At 41.1% G+C, this 18717-nt stretch overlaps 2 protein-coding genes across 4 annotated transcripts in view; one reads left to right on the top strand and one right to left on the bottom strand.

Moving 5' to 3' along the window:
- Positions 1-3101, top strand: part of MAP3K15 (mitogen-activated protein kinase kinase kinase 15) — a 147966-nt gene extending 144865 nt beyond the window's left edge. The window contains 5 exon segments of the mRNA XM_079911706.1: positions 844-934; positions 938-956; positions 1858-1967; positions 2049-2125; positions 3005-3101. Of these exon segments, the coding sequence (XP_079767832.1) occupies positions 844-934; positions 938-956; positions 1858-1967; positions 2049-2125; positions 3005-3092 (385 nt within the window). The 3' untranslated portion in view covers positions 3093-3101.
- Positions 3102-3225: 124 nt separating this feature from the next.
- The window catches only part of LOC307180993 (pyruvate dehydrogenase E1 component subunit alpha, somatic form, mitochondrial), a 32867-nt gene continuing 17375 nt past the window's right edge, over positions 3226-18717 (bottom strand). The window contains exons 3-12 of one of the 3 annotated variants that reach the window (XM_079911703.1): positions 13166-13225; positions 12420-12593; positions 11500-11626; positions 10712-10803; positions 9789-9881; positions 8818-8973; positions 8489-8560; positions 6148-6215; positions 4889-4997; positions 3226-4380 (exon numbers count right to left, since the gene is read on the bottom strand). In XM_079911703.1, the coding sequence (XP_079767829.1) occupies positions 4216-4380; positions 4889-4997; positions 6148-6215; positions 8489-8560; positions 8818-8973; positions 9789-9881; positions 10712-10803; positions 11500-11626; positions 12420-12593; positions 13166-13225 (1116 nt within the window). In that variant the 3' untranslated portion in view covers positions 3226-4215. The remainder of the gene's footprint in view (positions 4381-4888; positions 4998-6147; positions 6216-8488; positions 8561-8817; positions 8974-9788; positions 9882-10711; positions 10804-11499; positions 11627-12419; positions 12594-13165; positions 13226-18717) is intronic. The other 2 variants (XM_079911702.1, XM_079911704.1) reach the window with 2 other exon arrangements.

Raw genomic sequence — 18717 nt, 5'->3', positions numbered from 1 at the left:
CAAATGTGAAAGTTGATAGTAGTACTTAGCCCTTCTTTAAAATGTGTTTCTGGTAAGGTTTATAATCACCAGATTCATAAAATGTTATATATGGGTTCAAAGGTTATTCCTTTCCAGGGTCAATATTGTTATCTTCCATCTCAGTAGAATTAGTAATGAGACAGCAGCCAGCACCTGACTGCGAATGGCTGGCAGACACACAGCTCCTACAGACACGCCTGCCCTTGTAGGATGGAGATGCCTTAGCTGTTGTTGGGCACAGCAGGAAGGCACCTTTGGCCCTGAGTGATGCTGACGAGGGTAACACATCTGTCCTGAGTAGTGACTGTGAGACCAAGCCCCGTGAAGCGTTTAGCGCAGTCTTGGGTAAGTGTTCGCAGTAGTGTCCCTCTCACCTTCCAAGCAGCAAGAGTCTTTCCTGCAGTTCCTACTTCCCCCTAGCTGTTCCAACAGCAGCAGGGCTTCTATCTCCTTGGCTTACTCTCTGGTGAGGAGGGAAGGGCCTGACCACTAGTTTCAGCGACTTGACCTGACTTAGGGAGACAAGTTGGCTGAGTTCTACTGATCACCATCAGGTTATCTTTTGGTTCATGATACATATTCTGAGGCAAAATATACCCACGCCCTGAGCGTTGGTCTTTGTTTACAAGGGGAGGGAGCACAAGAAAGGTGCTCATGTACAGGCTGAAACCTGATCACACAACTTTGAAGAAACTAGACTGACCGATGGGATTGTGCCTTTTTTATTTTTTTTAAACCTCTGAATTGTTCAACAAATGTTTGAATTGAATTGAATGGTATTACGCTCTCTCTGGAGGATGGCTTTTTTTTTTTTAAAACCAGACTTTTGGAACACCTAGTTCAAAAAGAGAGAGAGTACCAGAATCTTCTACGGCAAACCCTAGAACAGAAAACTCAAGAATTGTATCACCTGTAGTTACAATTCAAATCTAATGGTGAGTGATTTTCCACTTGCTCTGACTTATGTGTGTGTGAGACCATTCAAAATCTGGCTAGTACTCTAGTCAGCCTTGAAACAGTTGAGGTTATTCTCGATCAGACCAGTAAGTACTCCAGTAAGATTCCGGAATACTGGTCAATAATAAAAAGGAACTATCAGTACATTCAAAAGCAGATGAATCGCAAATGCATTATGCAAGTGAGAGAAGCCAGATTCAAAAGGCTACATATTATGATTCCGTAAATGTAGAACGTTTATAGGAAATTCTATTAAAGGCAAAACTACAGGGACAGAAAATAGAACTGGGTGGGGGGGTGGAATTGATGATAAAAGGCCACGAGAACGTTCTGGCGTGATAGAAATATCTCTACCTTGATTGTGGTGGTGGCTATGTGACTCTGCTTGTCAAAGTTCTTAGCACTGCATACCTAAAAAGGGTGGTTTACGGCATAAATTATACCTCAGTCAACCAGCCTTATGCATTTGGTGCCCAAAAGGGCTACAGGTGCCTCTTGGAGTGGGGAATGGATATGGAGTGGGGAATGGATAAGCTGTGAGGCCAAAAATCTCAGTATTAAAACCTATTTCCTCATTTGAATTCCAGTGCAGTTATGGATATGATTTCTTAGAAAAGGCATTTTAAAGATGGGAATACACATTTAAAGTAGGAGATAATTAGTTTGAAGTATCACAGGTAAGGAACATTTTTAATCTCTGGAAAGTGACTCCAAGGACTATGGACTGTTGCACAGTGTGTAGCAGAGCAGCTGAGCCAGGTTTAATCCATTTCCTTTTCACATCACATTCTGGAATAATAGTTTATTTGATCCAACTTGTTACTTGAAGAATTTTGCTGTTACACATCAGTATACAACATAACTTTCTAATCCTTACAGAGATTACAGAGAACTCAGCCTCCCCTCCTCGGTCTTATGGGCAGAGAACAGAAGAAGAGCTTGTCGACTGGTTGCAACTGCAAGGAGCGGATACGAAAACAATTGAAAAGGTAAACTTACAACCAACAAACCATTCCTGTGCTATCATTACAGAGCTGCTTAGCTCTTAATGTATTTGATCTTTGTTTCAGATTCTTGAAGAAGGTTATACACTTTCTGATATTCTTAATTATATCACTAAGGAAGACCTAAGGTACCTTACACTACGGTAAGAATAGCCTCAAAACACTTCGTGGAACAGAAAATGACTTTTTTGGTGTAATTAGGCTTTTTTTTGCGGTACGCTGGCCTCTCACTGCTGTGGCCTCTCCCGTTGCGGAGCACAGGCTCCGGACGCGCAGGCTCAGCGGCCATGGCTCACGGGCCCAGCCGCTCCGCGGCATGTGGGATCTTCCCGGAGCGGGGCACGAACCCCTGTCCCCCGCATCAGCAGGCGGACTCTCAACCACTGTGCCACCAGGGAAGCCCCTGTAATTAGGCTTTTAAGTAAAGCAGTAGAAAACAAAGTGCTGGTAATGTAACTTTCCCCCCTTCATTAACGTTAACTCCCTTTTCTATGGCTCAGTCAGGAAAGAAACTACCAACCTCACTCCAAACTCTGGAGTTTTTCAAGGTTAAAGTTGGGGAAAAGCTGAGAGGGGGCAGAAGCTAAAGGCCCAGTAGAAAAAGTCAAGAGACAGGCCTGGCTGGGAGTGGAGTGAAGCGAGACATGAGATGCTAGTGGGCTACTACACCCAAAGCCTTCTTTCTTTAACTTGCACCCTGCCTTCTCATCCCCACGTCATCTTAAATAGTCTGCTCTGCACAGATGCAGCAGCACTCCTGTACAGTACCTCTCGGGCCATGTCCCACTCCTGCTAAGGCACAAGTGTCACCTCCATATGTGAAGAGAACATATTCCTGTTTTAGTTAAGTAAATTTTCAAGTTAGTGACTGCATTTTTAAGACTAGACAACAAATCTAGACAAGTCTGGAAGGATATACTATAGCTTTTGCCATAAGGGCTCCTAAAGAAGTATTCTGCTGTGTTGCTTTGAAGTTGTCTTCTCTTACGACTCTCTAAAGACGACTCCTGTTTGTTTCGTAGTGGTGGTCTCCTCTGCAGGCTCTGGACTGCAGTCTCCCAGTACAGAAGACAGGCTCAGGGGGCCCCGGCAACCCAAGATGAGGCTTAATCAAAGAGCGGACAACATACACACGAATTCTGCTGCACTTACGCAAGGAAAACACCGCTTGTTCAATGAACAATTTAAGAACTTGAAGTTTTAAAGAATGATGGAAAAACTTTTTACCTTTTATTTATCAACATGTTTTCAAGGTGAGTAGAACTTGTATGTATTGTGAAAACAGTGATTGTAAAACCTGGTCTTGACATCCCAGAGTATTAGGGAATCCTTAAAAATGAATTTTAATTTACTTCAATGGAAAAATATCTGCTGGAAAGGTGAAACAACAGGTGTTTAAAATAACAAAAAGGCTGGGAATCACTGTTTTAGATCACACATTCCATACATTACTATTAACTGGAATTGCACTTAAAATTCAAAAAAGATAAAATTGATAAGAATATGCCTTGTATTTAATGCCTTGTATTTAATGTTTGATATGACTGTAAATAGAAAACTATTAAGAAAATAGCTTCATATTTATACTTAATGTATAAATGGAGAAAACTAACTTATTTGGCCTTTAAAATGAAGTAGTCTTATTTAAAAATCGAATTGTCCTTCCACCCCTGCCTGGTTATAATAAATACTGTGTTTTATTAAGGAGAAATGATGGTTCAGTGTGAACAGGCTTCAGCACCGACATGCACACAAATGGGGGCGTGTGTGCACGTTAGGGTACACCAGGTAAGCTGCTGGGCACTGGGAGGGACGGGACAATGATCGCCCCACAAAAAGGTGGCAGAGTTGGACAGGCATATAAGGAATTGTTTCTCCTTTTAGTAACTAAAAAAGTATTTGTTAAACGAGTATACAACTAAACCAAATAGAACTATTTTAAGGAAGTAATTTGAAGGAGGGTTAAGCAAACTCTTATTACCTATTTTAGACCTATATAACTAAAATAATCTTTATAATAAGATCCATACTATCCTTAAGATATAACATTAAAAGACGTTGTATCTTTTAATGCAACACTGTACAAACCACATGCAATTACACTATCTATCTATCTATCTAACTAAATCTACACTTTCTTTCTATGGGTTTTTTCCTCCTTAACAAAGTAGAGAACCCAAAGCATTCCTTACAGTTGCTGCTGAATACCCAACTAAAGGTGTACCATCTTGCATTAACTGATGGACTTAAACTTGATCCACTGGTTTGCACCCCGGACTTCAAAAGGCGGATCGCTGCAGTAGATGTGATAGCCGAGTTCTTCCAAAGGTGGTTCAGGGTCAGCTGTAGCAAACTGGGCAGCATCCTCAATTTCTTTTCTCACGTCAACATCAATTTCCTAAAAATCAATCAGATTACAGTTCAAGAGATGTTTTGAATAGACAGCAGCTTAGGTACCAACTTGTTCTACTGGGAACCTCTTGCTAGTTGTTAACTCTCTACTAGTACTGGCAGTATACCTATTATTATTGAAAATGTTAGGTTAACCATGACACAACAATCCACGAAGGGGGATTCTGGAGGACAGATACCAACATTAAGACATATACCCTGGCGAGGGAACATGAATGAATTAAAAATCTACAGTATATTTTTAGGAAAGCAGAACGGATGGTGGAGGAGGTTAATGTCCTGTGAAAAATATTGCATTGGCCAAAAAGTTCTACATCGGGGTTTTCCCACAACATGGCTCGGAAAATTTTTGGCCAACCGAATACAGTATGTACTTTCCCACTTACTTACCTAGTTTACCGAGTGGCAGCTTCTTGTGTAGAGAAAAACTGCTCAAAAAGGAGAGCCAACCTTCAAAGGCAGACTTACTTTTAAACCATCAAGAGTCACTGTACCTTTAGTTCTTCAACACTGGCCAGATTGCTGTTCACCATCCTATCCTTGAGAAGCATGATAGGGTCACTCTTACTTCTAACTTCCTGAATTTCTTCTCGTGTACGGTAACTAGAGGGAGGGAAACAGAGTTACAAGTAGATAAGAACAGTGCCGGCACAGCAGAGACAGTCTGGGAAACACAGCAGTCTGTTTCTGAGACGAAGGAGCACATCAGTACTCACGTCACCGTAAGAAGGGCAGAATTATATACTTGCAAAATACAAGAACTCATCCTAATATTCTGTAAGGAAGAGCTGCTCTGTCTTTATAGAAAACTCTACAATGGCAATTCACCTGGCTTCTCTGGCATTCTGACAACAGGCGCCAAGTTTCTATTTGCTACTTGATCTAGAGGTCGGGCGTGAAGGTAGTGGTGGAGGCAGGGGAGATGGTTTTCTGTGGTGATAGCTATAACCTTTGAGGCAGCAGAAGGCTAAGCACAAAAAAAATGTGCCTTGCCTTTCCTCCCTTAAGACCACAGAGCAGTGTGGCTGGCAAGAACTTGGAGAGGAGGTTTTCCGATTCTTGATTGTACAACTGACCCTTGTCCTACAGCACTTGAAATAACACTAAAAGCAAAGAAAGACTCTACCATTTTTTTAAGAACAGAATTACACCAAGTACTTTCTTCCATGTAAGCTGCTCTTCATAACATTTTCCCTTAGGCCTTCATTCTATACTCAAAGACTTATTACGGCTTACTTTGACTAAATCTACTCTTACTTATGCCACACTCCGGGACTGCAGCATTACATGCCAGAGTTGCCAGGTGACAAAACTCCTTTTTTTTTGACTGATTTATTTCAACATATGGAATATCCCACGTGCTACTTGGTCTTGCTCCATTCCAGCCAGAAGAGGAATACGCCATGAGAATCTGGGGTAATGCCTACAAAAGGTAAATGCCCCCAAGTATCCTACTCTACCATCAGTCCTGTTTTATGCAACAATTCCTCTCTGCAATTGTTTTCTTATTGGTGCTCATGCTAACTAGCATGTACACACTAGAGGAATTTTCAGAATGCTTTCTATATTGGAACCAATTTATTGGAAGGCACGCCTTTCAGGCTCAGACTAACTACTAAATCAATGCATGAAGCCAACTGGTGTCTGGCTTCAAAAGCAAACACACACTGAAATGCTTTGCTTTTTCATCTAAGTAGCACCATTCAAAGCCCATCCACTTCGGACACCACACTCAGTTTTCCCATGACCATACCTGACTCCAGGATCACTCATGCTGTGCCCATGGTAACGGTAAGTCTGCAGCTCCATCAGTATGGGCCCCTAAAACAGAACCCAGTGGAGGTAAGGTGAAACAATGGCCACAGCCTCAAATGTACGTCCTTTCAGGATCAAATACCTTCATCAGATCTGAGTTAAGAATTTCTTCTTAGTTGATTCTCATTTCTATTACCTATTTATTGCATGTTTCATTCTCATTTTTTTTTTTTTTTTTTTTGCGGTACTCGGGCCTCTCACTGCTGTGGCCTCATCCCGTTGCAGAGCACAGGCTCAGCGGCCATGGCTCACAGGCCCAGCCGCTCCGCGGCATGTGGGATCCTCCCGGACCGGGACACGAACCTGCGTCCCCTGCACCGGCAGGTGGACTCTCAACCACTGTGCCACCAGGGAAGCCCCATCCTCCTTATTTTTAACAGGAACTTATTAATAAAAGCCACCCCCCCCCCGCAGCATATTTTGAATCAAAAAGGCAGACAATTCTTTATGTAATGTCAATGGGTTCTATTTCACCAGAATTGCATTTGATATATAATTCTTTAAGCACAGCATAGATTTAATTAAGAAAAGCCTATCAGAAAGCGGGGATGGCATTTATCTTCACGGTTAATATGCTAGTCTTTCTGCCCACCCCCCTCCCCCCCAGTCACAGGGGAAATCATCTGTAAGCATTCTGATCAAGGCTAGAGAAAAACACTAACATAAACCTTAACAACGTAAGATGAAAAGCAAACCTCTAGTCCTCTCGTCCTTCTCCACTTCCCAGCACACATGAAGAGAGGCTGGATAGGTGACTTTCTACGTCACACCCACTTCGTGCAGTGTTTCGTAGGGGACAGCAACCAATCCTGCTTCACAGAGATCTAGCTACTGTGTAACAGAAAGTTGGTAGGTGCTGATCCTGCGACTGGGAGAGCCCGGCTACCACGAGGTAGCTTGCTCATGCTACACCAGCCCCCTTTTAGAAAACAACTTTGAACAGAGGGGATGGGGTGGATCTAGGCTCCTTGGGCAGTTTGGTGTAGTAGTTAAAAGAGGGCGGGAGATGGAATCCAAGTGCTTGGGTTCCAGTTCTGGCTGTACTCTATAGTAGCTACATACCTCAGTTTCTTCATCTACAAAACAATTAACCCAGCTCAGAGGTGCGCCGATTAAAAAAGGTAATACCTAAGTGCTTAGCACATTGCCTGACCTATCATCTCTCAATAACTGTCACCTATTGATTGTTAATCATCCCGTAGCCATTTGGAAGCACGGCTGGTTAGGCTAAGGGGATGGTGATAAAGGGGTTTTTCCAGACCCTCCCCTAATTCCAAGATCAGGCTTTGGTCAGGCTGAGAAAGTCAACACACTACAAACTACTGATCCTGTTTCCACATACTGTTGGATGCCACATATTCTTTCAGGAACTGGGAGAGGGGGGGATGATGATACCCACCACCCAGGGCGTGGACCCCTAGTCTCAGAGTCCTGATACAGACCAGTGAGCCCACTGCCACCAACCTGCCATCTCAGTCATCTCATTTTTTTCTTGTTCGGTTCAACCGTTCTACAGCTCCCTCCCCTCTTCACCCTCTCTTCCATTTTCATCACTGCCAGCCCAATCTTATTTGCACTACTGCCCAAACACGCACGTGAGGGAAGTCACTGAAGGGTAAACCTCAGGGGCCTGCTTTCTGGGCTGTGAAACACTGATTTAGGGAGAAGAACATCTTTCCACCAGCTCAGATGGCATGTAAGCCTCTTTTTAGGCCAATCTCACTGTTCCCTTCTCCCTCCACTGCTATAACTGGAAGGGTCAAGGTTCTTAGGACTGAAACAGCAAGACTAAGACTACATAATTTAAACGTATTATTTGATTTACAAAAGACAAACTTATACTGGATGCCTATTTTACATAAGCAAAGTTCTGTGCAGGGCACTGCAGGAGTCCCCAGTCTGTTCACTCAAGGGGCTTATGATTGATGGCGGGGGGCAGGGGGGTGGAAGAGTTAGAAGCACATAATTAACCAAACCAAAAGGCAAAACAGATTGTCACAATGAAGACAGAGGCAGAATGCTGAGGGAGCACTGCAAGGAAAGATTTACCCCAAATGGGGCAAACATGGAATGTTTCCCAAGACGTGAGCTATCAAGACCATGTTATTTATATGAAGGGACCCGATTCGCTTAACTGGACCCAGCTTCTATCTTTTACACCTCAATTAGCAGCTACTCCTACATTGCTACAATAGACACAAGGGGGCATTCTTTTAACTTTAAGACAGATAAATGTCATTAGAAATCTCTAGCCTAGAGGCCTACAAGAAAAATCTTACCTTTCCAGCTCTACAATAGGCAGCTGCAAACCTTGTGGCCTCCCGGACACACAGGATATCCATTCCATCTACCTATTAATAAATGGGAAAGATTAAATAAACACAACATTGTAAATCAACTATACTTCAATAAAATTTTAAAAATAAAAAGGAAAGGGGCAGAGCATAAATCCAACTGCCTAAAACCATTTTCATCTTACATGACCTGTTCATCCACTAAGAAAACAGAACTCTTTGATCTCTCTGAGATCTTCAAGGGCACTTGACAGAGTGCCTGGGCCCCGCAGGCCCTGAGGGTGTAGCTCCAGCTCTACAACAGGTGTCCTTACCCTCAGCCCAGGAATGAAGTCGCCTCTCTTGTAGTAATCAGTGCTGGCTGCTGCTCTCTCCACAGATGTTCCCATCCCATAGCGGTTATTCTCACAGATGAAAATACAAGGCAATTTCCACAAAGCCGCCATATTGTAAGCTTCGAATATCTGACCCTGGAAGTATGTATAAAAGTTCAAGTGGTTTCATTTTGCTGTTTTTCTCTAGACTTCATCATCCACAACAGCTGCTGCTCTACCCAGCAGAGAAAGCTTCCATAGGATGAAACACCTCACCCACAACTAAGCTTCTGAAGCAAAGGAGTGTGTGCGCTTGGGGGGGAGTGGGGCACAGCGCAGCAAACCATCACCTCTTTTGCCGCTAAGGAAGTGACAAACCAAGTACTACTACTTGCTTCTGTAGGGCCAAGGCAGCAGCGGAGAATACAACGGGAAAAGATGGACATGTAAGAATGTACTACGGCTGCCTAGTTGTGTGCTTCATTATAAATTCTATGAGACCCTCTGGATGACCAGAGTGAACCGGTGTCTGAGAATCGGCATCCAGAGCAGGGCCTGGCAGGGTGTCAGCCACGGACCGGTGATTACTCAGACCACGACAGAAGAGCGAGAGGAGTCTGACAGCGCCTTGGCATTCAGGGGAATGAGTCTGTACATTACGGTACTGGTTTAAGAACTGGTTTGCCAAGGATTAAAATGTAGATCAGTCCTTCCCCACAGAGTCTGTGGAGCACTGAGGTAGAGCAAAGGTGAGCGTACTCTTAGGAGTACACCTATATAAAGCGCTTGTGAAACAATGCCAGGATGTAAATCTCTAATGTGGCCACAAAACCAAATTTTAGCTTGCCAGATAAATGGCCATTTCAACTAGTAAGCAATATACTACTTCACCACAAACTGAACTATGAATATTCAACACTTTGGACATAACACTGTAATCATTATTGCAATGTTAAGAGACACATACTCACCTGATTAGCAGCGCCATCACCATACAAAGTCAAACAGATTTCATCTTTTCCGTTATACTTACAGGCCAGAGCAATCCCAGCTCCCAGGGGCACCTAATATTAAGGACAACCAAGAAAGGAACCACAGAAATCCGTGAGGGAAGAAGTTAATGCTCTGAATGTTAACTCCTGACCAGAATGTGAGATAGAAATGACACTGTCCCTACCCCAACCCTGTCTCTGCTTACCCTACCCCCAATATTATAAACAAACTAGCAAAGTAACACGAATAACTACTATCGTATTCTATGTCAACCATTTAGCAATAACATTTATGCATTCAGAGATTCAACTGCTAATCCTGAAAAGCCAAAAAAAGAAAAAGAAACCAAGGATTAAAAAAAATACCAAAAACAAACCAAAAAGCCCAGATGCTAGAACCTTAATATATTAGAAAGTAAACCGAACAATCTAGATACGATCTTCTGCTGTTCCTTGTCCATTATTTACTAACTGATGAGAACAAGGAGGACGGCGTAACCACAGAAGCTGGCTTTAGATTCAAACTAGGCCCTTAAGATCCTGACCACCTGCTTCTCCTGGTCTGGTACCAGTGCCAGCACTGTCTACAGCAGGGAGAGAGGTGTGGCCAAGAGGATGTGACAAAGCAATTAAATATCAATTAAACGGCAAAGGTATAGTTCTACTGCTAGAGGCTCTTGCTTACTTATAAAACATAACAAGTACCTAAAAGGAAACATTTTAAATCACTGTACAAATCTATTTATTAAATGATAGGGTATGACGCAAGAGGTCATTTAAAGCACACCGTGCCCCCCAAGTACTGAAGTACTTCAGAGGGAAGTTGTCTGGGGTACAGAATATTGCACAGATGTGGGCCAGGGCCAAATCCAGAAAATCATACAATGCTAGTCCTCAACTACCTGAGCTCCCACGATGCCATTGCCCCCGTAGAAGTTCTTGGCGTACATATGCATCGATCCTCCTTTTCCTTTAGCACAACCTCCTCTTCGTCCTAGAAGTGGCACCACACAAACATGACACATCAAAAACCAAATATATAAAACAAACAAAAACACACCCAGAGTATTTAGGTAGAGGCTCAACCATTAGAACTCAGAAACCGATTCAACTACATAAGCACCTGTCCCTCTATGCAAATACCTAGACAAGTCCTCTTTGTCTCCTGGCCCTTTTATAATGAAGGTCAGGCCAGTCCCATGTCCTTGACCTTTCCAACTTTTTCAGCTCTCTAATCACTGAGTTTTCTTCAGATGTTAGTGTGGTCCCCTAGACTTTTTTTTTTTTTTTTTTTGGCCAGTGACAAACATCTGATTTCTCCTACACTCGCATAAGAGTCAAGGGGGACAAAGGGACTGTTGAGAAGATTCTACCCAATGAATTTCTACCCAATGAAATACTTATACTCAATTTACTTTCTTTGCTAGATTTCTATTGGCATGCTTGAGTGATAAACACTATTCTGATTTTATAGAGCTGACCTTTACCTGAGAGGCCAGACAACCTCAAAAAATGGTCAGTTTACTCAAAAGCACAAGAGGTACCAGAGCACCAAAAGGGAGAGGTTTTTTTGGTTTCAGCTTTTTTTTTTTAACCCTCAAAAAGGTTTCAATGTTAACTTATAAACGGTTAGCATCTTAATAGGAGATCTGAAAACTTAATTTCCCCTTTTTGTAAATTAATAGCAAACCTGTAAGCTCTGCGAGAATTGCTCGGACAGAAAGCCCACGAGTAAACGTAAAGCCGTGAGCCCGATATGCTGTGATCAGATGGTCTGTGGGGTTTATGCCGGCCTCCAGGCCCACACAACAAGCTTCCTGCATTCAAGGAAGAAGTGGCAATGAGTCAGTACAGTACACCATTTCTAGTTAAAAGGTTTCCTACACTATTATGAAATATTTGGCCCAGTAGAACTCTTCATTAATAACAGCAAGTACCTCTACTTTACACCAGAAACAGAGTAGAGGGTAAGGCCCAAGCCAGAGCCATAAACTGGCAATGCACAGATACGTTTCTTTTAAGCCTGTATGGTGATGTGAAAAAATTCTGAATCAAATGTGAACATTAAAATATTGGGGAATTTCACATGAAAATAGAGACGTCTGTCTTCTCTCGAAGACATCAGCAACAGGAAGCATTAGCCCCGTATTTCCACATGGCACCAACTGGCTGGACTACCAGCCAGTTATGACTACCCCTGCGGGTGGGCCCCGTCTGTTCCACTTCACCACTAGTCCCTGTCACCTTTCTCGATACTTCATACAGCTGGCAGCCTTCACTCATGTATTCTACCTAACTGGTCCCTGGTAGGCATTTGATTTCACAAACCTTGGCCTAAACCTACAAAACAAAAAACAAAACGAAAACCCGTCCCCCAAAAGTATACTCAGTACAGGTGATCATAATGCTATAAAGGCACAGGAAGTCAGCAATATGATACATGAGTCAATTCTTTAGCATAAGCTTCCTAGCAGGTCTCAGCATTCTCATGTTTATTCTAAAATACCAGCCTCAAATCCTTCAGACAGATAAAGCAGGGTAAAAGCCGATAAACACACACCATACTTCAATTCCTAAGTAACACAGTTTTACTACAAAACTACCACCCACCTGACCATCACACAAGTGACAGAAACCACGAATAATTTTCTGTTTATATAGCTGATCTGCTTTTAACTCCATTCGACGAACAGTCTGCATCATCCTGTAGTATTTGAGCCCATCCTCCCTGGTGAGCACCGTAGTGACAGGAGGGCCCTCTTCCAGCCGGTGAAGATCACATTTCTGAAATGGAATCAGACAGTTATCTCTCAGTCACTACAATGTAAACACTGCCAACCCACTCTAAGATCTAACTCGAAATATTTAAATCGAAAACCAGCAAATACTGAACTTGAAAACCAGCAGGCGAGCACATCAGAAATGCTGCATATTGCTTCTGATTCCTTCATAAAACTGACTGTGCAATGAGATGGGGTTTTGGAGAAAGGAAGTCTTTCTAAGACGACTTTCACTGAAAACCCCTAGAAGTCAACTGAGTTACAGGTTGAAAGACAAACTTTCAAACAAGCATTCTAAGAATCTTCTTATTCAAACATGTTACCAAACCACATTTCAAGTCTTAGAGTAGGTCTTCAATCTTTTTAGCTTGCTCTCCTGCTCCAAACTACCAAAAACCTGCTACATAAAAGGAGTAAATTCTAATTTTTGCTAACTTCTCTGAATCTTCGATTCTAGAACATTTGGAATAAAATGGTGAAAAACATGAATATCAAAATGCTGTACTGCAGAGGTAAAACTATATATCAAAGTGTACCTGTGGAAAAAAATTTAACACGAAGCAAAACACCTCTTACCTTAATTTCAAATGTAGCATCATTTGCAAAATTACGGGATGCCACCAGCACTCTGCTTGCCTTGAAAGATCAAAATATACAAGTATATCAGTGCTTTTTATTGTCGGTTATTTTTGAGTTATTATTCTTATTAATCAGTTATCAGGATGCAGTCCTAGAACTCTAAGAGCCCTAACACATTCATGGGCTTATCTTCCATTCTGTTCACTGTGTTGGGATCTTGTCCTCCAAAAGGAATCCATGCTTTGGCCAAAGAAACATGATGGTACCCCCATCGAAAGGCAAACTGCAGAAACCCGTCTATATAGTCACTTTGTTTTCAAAGAAATTACAGTGAAAATGTAATGAAGTTAATGGCCAAATCGAAGAGACCAGATAATCTGTGGGGTATGTTTATGCTATTCTTAGTCATAACCACATACGTTGAGCAAGCTAATGCTTTACTTTCAGAATAGTTCTTCAAATAAAACTATGATTCAACTCCTATTTCAGGCAAATCACTTCTCTATGAAACGGTACTATAAGAAAAATATTTTAAACTACACAAAGCATGAGATAGACACCTTAGTGAGAAATGTACAAGACAAAAGAAAAGATACTTAGCATTCCCTGACTTAAAAAAAACAAAAGATTTGAGGGATGTTTTATGATTCGAAGAGCACCAGAAGGAAGATGTTCTCTACAACTCCCTTCCTTTTTTTTTTTTGAAATAATAAATGCTTCTCGAGAGGTCAGACAGCAGAAGCAAGAACAACTACAATCCTGCAGCCTGTGGAACAAAAACCACATCCACAGAAAGAAAGACAAGATGAAAAGGCAGAGGGCTATATGCCAGATGAAGAAACAACATAAAACCCCAGAAAAACAACTACATGAAGTGGAGATAGGCAACCTTCCAGAAAAAGAATTCAGAATAATGATAGTGAAGATGATCCAGGACCTCGGGAAAAGAATGCAGGCGAACATAGAGAAGATGCAAGAAGTGTTTAACAAAGACCTAGAAGTATTACAGAACAAACAAACAGAGATAAACAATACAATAACTGAAATGAAGACAACACTAGAAAGAATCAATAGCAGAATAACTGAGGCAGAAGAACGGATAAGTGACCTGGAAGACAGAATGGTGGAATTCACGGCTGCGGAACAGACTAAAGAAAAAAGAACGAAAAGAAATGAAGACAGCCTAAGAGACCTCTGGGACAACATGAAACATGACAACATTCACATTATAAGGGTCCCAGAAGGAGAAGAGAGAGAAAGAACCAGAGAAAATATTTGAAGAGATTATAGTTGAAAACTTCCCTAACATAGGAAAGGAAATAGCCACCCAAGTCCAGGAATCGCAGACAGTCCCATACAGGATAAACCCAAGGAGAAACACGCCGAGACACATACTAATCAAATTGGCAAAAATTAAAGACAAAGAAAAATTACTGAAAGCAGCAAGGGAAAAACAACAAATAACATACAAAGGAACTCCCATAAGGTTAACAGCTGATTTCTCAGCAGAAGCTCTACAAGCCAGAAGGAGTGCAATGACGTATTTAATGTGATGAAAGGGAAGAACCTACAACCAAGATTACTCTACCCAGCACGGATCTCATTCAGATTCGGTGGAGAAATCAAAAGCTTTACAGACAAGCAAAAGCTAAGAGAATTCAGCACCACCAAACAAGCTCTACAACACATGCTAAAGGAACTTCTCTAAGTGGGAAACACACGGGAAGAAAAGGACCTACAAAAACAAACCCAAAACAATTAAGAAAATGGTCATAGGAACATACATATGGATAATTACCTTAAACATGAATGGATTAAATGCTCCCACCAAGAGACACAGGCTTGCTGAATGGATACAAAAACAAGACCCATATATGTGCTGGCTACAAGAGACTCACTTCACACCTAGGGACACATACAGACTGAAAGTGACAGGATGGAAAAAGATATTCCATGCAAATGGAAACCAAAAGAAAGCTGGAGTAGCAATTCTCATATCAGACAAAATAGACTTTAAAATAATATTACAAGAGACAAGGAAGGACACTACATAATGATCAAGGGATCAATCCAAGAAAAATATATAACAATTATAAATATACATGCACCCAACATAGGAGCACCTCAATACATAAGGCAACTGCTAACAGCTATAAAAGAGGAAATCGACAGGAACACAACAGTGGGGGACTTTAACACCTCACACCAATGGACAGATCATCCAAAATGAAAATAAATAAGGAAACAGAAGCTTTAAATGACGCAATACACCAGATAGATTTAATTGATATTTATAGGACATTCCATCCAAAAATAGCAGACTACACTTTCTTCTCAAGTGCGCAAGGAACATTCTCCAGGACAGATCACATCTTGGGTCACAAGTCCAGCCTCAGCAGATTTAAGAAAACTGAAATCATATCAAGCATCTTTTCTGACCACAACACTATGAGACTAGAAATGAATTCCAGGGGAAAAAACGTAAGAAACACAAACACATGGAGGCTAAACAAGACGTTACTAAAAAACCAAGAGATCACTGAAGAAATCAAACAGGAAATCAAAAAATACCTAGAGACAAATGACAATGAAAAACACGGTGATCCAAAACCTATGGGATGCAGCAAAAGCATTTCTAAAAGGGAAGTTTATAGCTATACAAGCCTACCTCAAGAAACAAGAAAAAATCTCAAATAAACAATCTAACCGTACACCTATAGGAACTAGAGAAAGAGGAACAAACAAAACCCAAAGTTAGCAGAAGGAAAGAAATCATAAAGATCAGAGCAGAAATAAATAAAATAGAAACAAAGAAAACAATTGCAAAGATCAATAAAACTAAAAGCTCGTTTTTTGAGAAGATAAACAACACTGATAAACCATTAGCCAGACTCATCAAGAAAAAGAGGGAGAGGACTCAAATCAATAAAATTAGAAATGAAAAACAAGAAGTTACAACAGACACTGCAGAAATACAAAGCATCCTAAGAGACTACTACAAGCAACTCTATGCCAATAAAATGGACAACCTGGAAGAAATGGACAAATTCTTAGAAAGGTATAACCTTCCAAGACTGAACCAGGAAGGAATAGAAAATATGAACAGACCAATCACAAGTAATGAAATTGAAACTGTGATTAAAAATCTTCCAACAAACAAAAGTCCAGGACCAGATGGCTTTACAGGTGAATTCTATCAAACATTCAGAGAAGAGCTAACACCCATCCTTCTCAAACTCTTCGAAAGCATTGCCGAGGAAGGAACACTCCCAAACTCATTCTATGAGGCCACCATCACCCTGATACCAAAACCAGACAGGGATACTACAAAAAAAGAAAATTACTGACCAATATCACTGATGAATATAGATGCAAAGATCCTCAACAAAATACTAGCAAATAGGATCCAACAACACATTAAAAGGATCATACACAGCAACAAAAAAACAAAAAACTCTCCAGAAAGTAGGCATAGAGGGAACCTACCTCAACATAATAAAGGCCATATATGACAAACCTACAGCAAACATCATTCTCAGTGGTGAAAAACTGAAAGCATTTCCTCTAAGATCAGGAACAAGACAAGGATGTCCACTCTCACCACCATTATTCACATAGTTTTGGAAGTCCTAGCCACAGCAATCAGAAAAGAAAAAGAAAGAAAACAAATACAAATTGGAAAAGAAGAAGTAAAACTGTCACTGTCTGCAGATGACATGATACTATACATAGAGAATCCTAAAGATGCTACCAGAAAACTACTAGAGCTAATCAATGAATCTGGTAAAGTAGCAGGATACAAAATTAATGCACAGCAATCTCTTGCATTCCTATACACTAATGATGAAAAATATGAAAGAGAAATTAAGGAAACACTCCCATTTACCATTGCAACAAAAGGACGAAAATACCTAAGAATAAACCTACCTAGGCAGACAAAAGACCTGTATGCAGAAAATTATAAGACACTGATGAAAGAAATTAAAAATGACACCAACAGATGGAGAGATATACCATGTTCTTGGATTGGAAGAATCAATATTGTGAAAATGACTATACTACCCAAAGCAATCTACAGATTCAATGCAATCCCTATCAAATTACCAATGGCATTTTTTACAGAGCTAGAACAAAAAATCTTAAAATTTGTATGGAGACACTAAAGACCCCAAATAGCCAAAGCAGTCTTGAGGGAAAAAAACGGAGCTGGCGGAATCAGACTCCCTGACTTCAGACTATACTACAAAGCTACAGTAATCAAGACAATATGGTACTGGCACAAAAACAGAAACAGAGATCAATGGAACAAGATAGAAAGCCCAGAGATAAACCCACACACCTATGGTCAATTAATCTACAACAAAGGAGGCAAGGATATACAATGGAGAAAAGATAGTCTCTTCGATAAGTGGTGCTGGGAAAACTGGACTGCTACATGTAAAAGAATGAAATCAGAACACTCCCTAACACCATACACAAAAAAAAAACTCAAAATGGATTAGAGACCTAAATGTAAGACTGGACACTATAAAACTCTTAGAGGAAAACATAGGAAGAACACTCTCTGACATAAATCACAGCAAGATCGTTTTTGATCCACCTCCTAGAGTAATGGAAATAAAAACAAAAATAAACAAATGGGACCTAATGAAACCTCAAAGCTTTTGCACAGCAAAAGAAACCACAAACAAGATGAAAAGACAACCCGCAGAATGGGAGAAAATATTTGCAAATGAATCAACAAAGGATTAATCTCCAAAATATATAAAAAGCTCATGCAGCTCAATATTAAAAAAACAAACAACCCAACCCAAAAATGGACAGAAAACCTAAATAGACATTTCTCCAAAGAAGACATACACATGGCCAAGAAGCACATGAAAAGCTGCTCAACCTCACTAATTATTAGAGAAAGGCAAATCAGAACTACAATGAGGTATCACCTCACACCAGTTAGAATGGGCATCATCAGAAAATCTACAAACAACAAATGCTGGAGAGGGTGTGGAGAAAAGGGAACTCTCTTGCACTGTTGGTGGGAATGTAAATTGATACAGCCACTATGGAGAAAAGTATGCAGGATCCTTAAAAAACTAAAAATAGGGCTTCCCTGGTGGTGCAGTGGTTGAGAGTCTGCCTGCCGATGCAGGGGACGCAGGTTCGTGCCCTGGTCTGGGAAGATCCCACATGCCACGGAGCGGCTGGGCCCGTGAGCCATGGCCGCTGAGCCTGCGCGTCCGGAGCCTGTGCTCCGCAACGGGAGAGGCCACAACAGTGAGAGGCCCGCGTACCGCAAAAAAAAAAAAACTCAAAATAGAATTACCATATGATCCAGCAATCCCAGTACCGGGCGTATACCCAGAGGAAACCATAATTCTGAAACACACATGCACCCCAGTGTTCATTGCAGCACTATTTACAATAGCCAGGTCATGGAAGCAACCTAAATGCCCATCAACAGACGAATGGATAAAGAAGTTGTGATACATATATACAACGGAGTATTACTCAGCCATAAAAAGGAATGAAATTGGGTCATTTGTTGAGAC

This window comes from Stenella coeruleoalba (genome assembly GCF_951394435.1).
Source record: "Stenella coeruleoalba genome assembly, chromosome: X".
NCBI lineage: Eukaryota > Metazoa > Chordata > Mammalia > Artiodactyla > Delphinidae > Stenella > Stenella coeruleoalba.
This window is presented reverse-complemented; position numbering and strand designations above follow the sequence as displayed.